Raw genomic sequence first — 7,653 nt, forward strand, 5'->3', positions numbered from 1 at the left:
TCCTGGGTGTGTCAGAGCGCCTGGGAGTGGAGATTCCTCTGGGTGTTGTGGGACTGGCTGCAGAGCTTTCACCCAAGGTCTACTCTCTCTAGAAGATTCTTGAACTTCTTTGATCAAGAACTTGAAGAGAAGTTGTCCAATTTTGGCATTGGGTTTTGTTTGTTTCACTGGAGTAGCTAAGTCTTGTCTGTCCTGGTTTAAAGTTGATGTGCTATAAAAACAAACAAACAAACAAACAAAAAAAACCCTCTGTATCAGATTTGTCCTTTTACCTTATTTTCTGCTCGCTGATAAGTGGATTTTGGATAGTGAACTTATTTTATAGAGCTAAACAGTCTACCTATTGTTTCTTTTTCTTTTTCTTTTTTTAGAAGCCAAGACACACATTTGCACACACAAGAATCTCACAAAATCACAAAACTAGAAGCCATAATACATATGCAAAGGACCTATAGTGTTAAAAAAATGACCTGACTTAACATTTTGAGACAAGGAACTTTCAAAGGTGTTATTGTGTTTGTTTATTGCTGGCTGGCTACTCAGGTGCAAGTGCCTACCCTTAGGAGTGGTTTGATTCTTCAGTGAGACTTCTTTGGAAAAAGCATTTGCAAGTGGCTATCAATTGGAGATAGCTTCCAGGTTAGGGATGCAGGCATATATCCTCTTCTCCTTTCAGCTCTAGGATCCCATGTGGTGTAGACCGGTGAGGCCCTGTGCATGCTGCCTCAGTCTCTGTGAGCTCACATGTGCACCAACCCTATCGTATTTAGAAGGCCTTGATTTCTTGATGTTCCCCATCCCCTCAGGCTCTTACATTCTGCCTCCTCTTCCCCAAGGGAGGGATTTAATAGAGTTATCTCTTTTGTGGCTATTCTAAGGTCTCTAACTCTCTGCATATTTTCCGGCTCTGGGTTTCAGTATTTTCCCCATATCTCTTGTAGGAGGAACCTTTTTTGATGATGGCTGAGCAAGGTATGGATCTATGAGCATAGCAAATGTTGTTAGGAGTCACTTTATGGCTAACTTCCTTTAGCAGAACAGTAGTATTCCATTTTTCCCTTGGGCCCTTGGGACTATCCAGTCTTAGGTTCTTGGCCACCCAATCAGCACTGGGTTTGGGTTCTATCTCATGGAGTGGGCCTTAACTCAATCAGATATTTGTTGGTTACTCCTGCAAGCCTGTGCCCCTATTACACTTCTGCATCTCACCATTGTGAATCAGAGAGTTTGTAGCTTGGTGGGTGTTTACCTTTATCCTTTGTTGGCCTACGAAGTACCTTCCAATGCCAGAACATTTGTCTGTAGAAGTGAACACTCTAGGTAAGCACTTGGTTGTTTGGGGGTTCAAGTGGGACCTCTTTGGCCAAGAGCTTGATTATATGCAATTATTCCTGGTACTGGAAGCTTTATTTGGTGATTGGACATATCCAGTTGAGCTCTGTCTCCTTTGTTATCTGAATTTTTTAAAAAATTTTTAACAATAAAGTATACTTTAGTTTTTTTATATTATATGAAAATACTTTAAGTAAAATATATATATAAAGAAAAGAGTCTCTTTCTCTTAACATTTCTATTGTTCTTTTTTTACATATATTCCTATAATATGGGCAAGTGATTTATTCTATTGTAAACTACATGTAGACAATTGACCCCCTTCAATAACAGTCTTCCAAAGAAATCATTATATCTTTACTTGGTTTATATGATCCTGATTTAACTTAGGTATTTGGTATCTGTCTAGAAAACTATCCATTTTATCCAGATTTTCCAGTTTTGTTGAATAAATGCTTTTGTAGCAGCATGTGACAATTTTTTTGAATTTCTCCAGCTTCTATTGTTATATCTCCATTTTCATTTCTGGTTTTGTTAATTTGGATACTGTCTCTGTGACCTCTAGTTAGTCTGGCTAAGGGTTCATCTATCTTGTTGATTTTCTCAAAGAATTAGCTCCTGGTTTTGTTGATTTTTTTGTATAGTTCTTTTTTTTTTTACTTGGTTGATTTCAGCTGTGAGTTTGATAATTTTCTGCCATCTACTCCTCTCAAGTATACTGGCTTCTTTTTGTTCCTAAACTTTCAGGTGTGCTGTTCAGCTGGTAGTGTATGTTTTCTCCAGTTTCTTTCTGGAGGCACACAGAGCTGAGTTTTCCTTTTAAGACTGCTTTCGTTGTGTCCCATAAGTTTGGGTATGTTGTGCCTTCATTTTCATTAAATTCTAAAAATGTCTTTAATTTCTTTATTTCTTTCTTGACCAAGTTATCATAGAGTAGGGGCATTGTTATCTTCCATGTGTATGTGGGCTTTCTGTTGTTTTTGTTGTTATTGAAGAACAGCCTTAGTCCATGTGATCTGATAGGACACAAGGAATTATTTCAATCTTCTTATATCTGTTGAGGCCTGTTTTGTGCCTGATTATATGGTCAATTTTGGAGAAGGTACCATGAGTTGCTGAGAAGAGGGGATACTCTTTTGTTTTAGGAGGAAATGTTCTATCGATATCTGTTAAAACCATATGGTCCATAATTTCTGTTAGTTTTGATGTGTCTCTGTTTAGTTTCTGTTTCCATGATCTATCCATTGATGAGAGTGGGGTGTTGAAGTCTCCCACTATTATTGTGTGAGGTACAATGTGTGCTTTGAGCTTTAGTAGAGTTTCTTTTATGAATGTGGGTGCCCTTGCATTTGGAGCATAGAGGTTCAGAATTGAGAGTTCTTCTTGGTAAGTTTTTCCTTTGACCAGTATGAAGTGTGTCCTTCCTTATCTTTTTTGATAACTGTTGGTTGAAAGTTGAATTTTTTCGATATTAGAATGGCTACTAGAGCTTGTTTCTTGGAATTGTTTGCTTGGAAAATTCTTTTCCATCACTTTACACTGAAGTAGTGTCTGCCTTTGACACTTAGATATGTTTCCTGTATGCAGGAAAATGCTGGGTCTTGTTTACATATCCAGTCTATTAGTCTATGTCTCTTTGTTAGGAAATTGAGTTTATGATGCTAAGAAATGTTAAGGAATAGTGACTGTTGCCTCTTGTTTTTGATGTTATTTTTATGTTTGTGTGGTTATCTTATTTTGGGTTTGTTGAAAGAAGATTACTTTCATGTTTTTTTTTTTGAGGGTATAATTTCCCTCCTTTTGCTACCATTTTCCATCTATTATCCCTTGTAGGGCTGGATTTGTGGAAATATATTGTATAAATTTGTTTTTGTCATGGGATATCTTGTTTTCTCAATCTATGGTAATTGAGAGTTTTGCTGGGTATAGTAGCCTGGGCTGGAATTTGTGTTCTCTTCAGATTTATATAACATCTGCCCAGGATCTTCTAGCTTTAATAGTCTCTGATGGGAAGTCTGGTGCAATTCTGGAAGGTCTGCCTTTATATGTTACTTGACCTTTCCCCTTACTGCTTTTAATAATTTTTCTTTGTTTTGTGCATTTCATGTTTTGACTATTATATGACAGGAGGAATTTCTTTTCTAATCCAATCTATTTGGAGTTCTGTAGGCCTCTTCTATGTTTATAGGCACCTCTTTCTTTAGGTTAGGGAAGTTTTCTTCTATAATTTTGTTGAAGATATTTACTGGCCTGTTAAGTTGGGAATCTTCACTCTCTTCTAATAACTATTATCCTTAGGTTTGGTCTTCTCATTGTGTCCTGAATTTCCTGGATGTTTTGGGCTAGGAGCTTTTTGCATTTTTCATTTCTGAGATGACTATAGATACTATCAAATTGACAATTATTATCAACCATTACAGTAAACAAGGAGCTCCCTTCCTTCTGAGATCTCCAAATGTAGGAGTCTGTTTAGTTATTTCAGACAACTTTGATTACCACTGATTGAAGTGAGCCTTATTCTCGAGTGATGAAAAATAATTTATATTGTGATAAGTAATGATTATCTCAAACTCAACTAGAAATACATAGTTATGTTAACTTAGTGGTTCTACCCTTGAAAGAGAAGTGTAAATCTGAGTATACAAGTATATCCACTATGGTCTTAATTATGATTATAAAAAGTTAAGTAAAAGAAAAGCTATATATGTTAACAGGTATATATACATACATACATCTTAGGGAAGGAAATGTTGGGGTAGAAGCTAATGTTAAGTTTCACAATCACTAGGAGAACTACCAAAAGACACAAATGCACAAAGAACACAAAGAACATAAATGTCTATGACCACAGTTTTCACAAGGATCTCACCAATTTCCTCTTTAAAATTTCAGGAAGTGGTATTTATTGCTAGGAATGAAGTCTTACTGTGTTATACTTTCATAGATTGCTACATCTTAGCCTTGGAACTCTGTAACTATCTCATCATCAGGAATGTTCCCATCACCATTTTTTGCTTCACAACATTTTGTTCATTAAAGACAAAAGCCGCTATGTGTTGGTTTGATGTCATTTCTTATTTCTAGGCAATGCTCTAAATGGAAAAGTCAATACTCTTAATATATAGAGAGTACAAAAGTTGTAAACAGCCAATAAAGCCATTTTCTTATTTCTTTGTTCCTACAGAAACTCCACATATTGCATGAAGGTGTCAATGTCCTTGACTGTTGCAGAGAATGAATCAGGCCTCTGCTACAATAGCAGGATCCGCTACTTAGAGAAATCTGAAGTTACCAAAAGAAAGGAGATCTCCTGCCCAGACATGGATGACTTTAAGAAGTCTGATCAGGAACCTGATGTTGTATGGTACAAGGTAACTTAGCATGAAGTCAAATTAATTTTTTAACATTATTTAATAGCAGTCTTGGGGATTGAGATGGTATTGCCAACTTTTGATATTAAACAATTTTCTGGAAAGAATGAACAGATTTACATCTAGTGACTTGGAGGTATAACTCCTATGTGCCATTGACTTTCATGCATTTCCATCAGCAGATCTCAGAAGCTGACTCACTTTGCCCAACTTAAAAAAAAAAAAAATTCTACCCGAGCAAATAAAGATAAAGTTTTTTTAAAAGAAAAACCACAATACAAATTAGTTGATAGACATATAGAAATACTATGTTCTATGAAGAAGAAAAGGCCATTATTATCAGTATCATAGGCCAACCTATGAAGGATAACCACTGTTACCATGTTGTACAAGATGAGCTACTACAGTAGAGGCAGAAGTGACATATAGGGTTTTTCTGCTCATGTAAACACAGTTAGGAACACAGATTAGGGTTATGGTTAGCTGGGTGTAACCTCTATTCAAAGGTCTAATGGAAAGACATTGAATAAAGAATATATTTACTTAGGTAGAGACAGTATCGAAGGAAACATGAGTGGAAACTGCTAACTCTTATTCTTAAGGAATTGTCAGTGGATCCAGAGAGAATGAAAGTGGTCTTTCAAGAGTAGTAGCTTTAGAAGAACATATATGAAGGTAATAAACAAGAAAAGAGAGGATATAATAAGTAGCATAACCTCTCTTAATACATGCCTACATTTTGAAGCCTGTTGTCTCCTCCTCCCAATAGAACACAGGACAAAAGCAAATAGGTAGAATCAGGCCTTCAGTTGCACTAGATCTAGACTATAGCATACATGGACAGGCCTGATAGAAAGCAGAGAATAATTGTACAACTTTTAGATACATTGTTCTTGCTACAATCATGGAGTCTTATAATTCTAAAATATTTTCTAAACCATAGCACTTTCCACTTTATAGAGGTTTATATATAATGGCCACAGGTGATCAAGTACATTTTTTATAGATGATGTGCGCATTACTGGGCCTGATTTCATAAGAATTTAATCTGGTTGTTTCTGTAGGATTCTGTGGCCCTGTGCTTCCCAAGGATTTGTATACCTGAACATTCAAAGCTGGTAGAAAACTTTACATTTGGAAACATGTTCATTTTCACACTTGGAATAGCTTACTAACAGATACCAAGAGAATATGCTCAACAATCACTTCCACTCTTTTTTTTTCCTTAACAAAGATATTATTATTACAAATAATATTTATTCCTTCAAGTAGACTATTGAAATTTAATGGGACCTTTCATGCTATTATCAAAGTCCTTTGCATCTACTAAGTAATTATTATATTTTATTCTCTACAATAAGCTTGGTCTCTACATTATCCTGTCTAAGTGTCAATACAATTCTGTATGTTGAGAGTGTTATACTTTTTAATAAAGAGAAAGAATCTTAGAGAGAAACAACATATTAAATTTATTTATTGTGTGTATATACATATACCATAGCTGTGTTCAGACACACCAGAAGAGGCATCAGGTCCCATTAAAGATGGTTGTGAGCCACCATGTGAGTGCTCTGAACTGACCTCAGGACCTCTAGAAGAGAAGTGAGTGCTTTTAACCACTAAGCCATCTCTCCAGCCTGAGAGAGCATTTTCTTAATTACTATGCTTTTCTACAATGATTCAGTTTTGGTCATCAATCATTCTGTAAGATGCAGGATTCATGAAAAACAGCTATGCTTCTACCCCCAAAAAGAAATAAAAAAAGAGTTCACTTCAATTTTGTAGAAGGGAAAGGCGAGTTGACCTACCCCAGAGATAGCAGCAGCAGGAGGTAAATTCAAGGTCAGCAAGCTCTTTGTGCAGTAATTCATTCTATCTCATCTTCTTATCTTCTGCTAACTTCCTTCTGCCCCTTATGTCTTTCAACACCCCTAGCCACTCACTCCTGGGGAAATACTACCCCTCACTCCCCTCTACAAATGAACTAATAAATCCAGAACAAAAGGATTTCTAAGCTCTGCCTGAATAATAATGTCTAATGTCTAGTTTATTAACTTTAAATGTATCTTAACTGATAGAAAAGCATAAAATTGCATGTAAGAATTGGGTATTGTGATGTTTTAATGTATGTGTACATTTTGCAACATTAATATTGCAATATTTACATTAGATTAAAGGAATCTATCTCCTCAGGCAAGTATCATTTCTTTGTGGTGAGAACATTCAAAATCCTTTCTTTTAGTTATTTTTAAAAAATTCAATACCTTGTTAATTATAGTCAACTAAGTCTAAATTAATACTATATCACAAACTATTGATTCTGTATAAATGTAAGTTCAAGAAGTTAACTCTTTCCTCCTCCCCTACACTGTGAGTTCTGCTCTCAACTTCTAAGAGATGCTTTTTGCATTTCTGCATGTGAGTGAGGTCATTTGGTACATGTCTCTTTGCACCTGACTTCAATTAATATCAATAATCTCTAGTTCTCACCATGTTGTCACAAATGACAGAATTTCTAAGATGTCATATTTTTTTCCAGTTACCATTGTCTTTATTTGTTAGTTGTACGTTAATAGTCCCTGATAACCTGCTTTTTGTTTGCCTGTTTGTTTGTTTTCAGTAAAATTTGCCCTTTTCCCTTACTACACTAAATGTTTCTTCTGTGCATTGACTCCATCCTTAGAACTACTATATAAATATTTTATCCCCATTTTGTGGAAGAAGAGACTAGAGACTCAGATAGAAAAACTAAATAGTAATATATGCCTTTCGTGTTGCATATGACACTAAAGAACCTCTGAGGCATGCAAATCTGTTGTTGACCACTGATTCTCATTTGAAAATTCAAGCAAACCTTAGAAGATGCTTTGAGGTACTGGAAAAATATTTCCTTTTTGAAGTTAATATTTCGGTACATTTCTTTAGGTGCTTCTCAGATAGTCCGTATTCA

At 35.6% G+C, this 7,653-nt stretch overlaps 1 protein-coding gene across 2 annotated transcripts in view; it reads left to right on the top strand.

The window, feature by feature from the left end:
- Il1rapl2 (interleukin 1 receptor accessory protein like 2) overlaps positions 1–7,653 on the top strand; it is a 1,196,863-nt gene that overhangs the window by 640,941 nt on the left and 548,269 nt on the right. For both annotated transcript variants that reach the window (XM_031368558.1, XM_031368568.1), the window contains one exon: positions 4,517–4,703. In XM_031368558.1, the coding sequence (XP_031224418.1) occupies positions 4,517–4,703 (187 nt within the window). The remainder of the gene's footprint in view (positions 1–4,516; positions 4,704–7,653) is intronic.

This window comes from Mastomys coucha, chromosome X (genome assembly GCF_008632895.1).
Source record: "Mastomys coucha isolate ucsf_1 chromosome X, UCSF_Mcou_1, whole genome shotgun sequence".
Taxonomy (NCBI): Eukaryota; Metazoa; Chordata; class Mammalia; order Rodentia; family Muridae; genus Mastomys; species Mastomys coucha.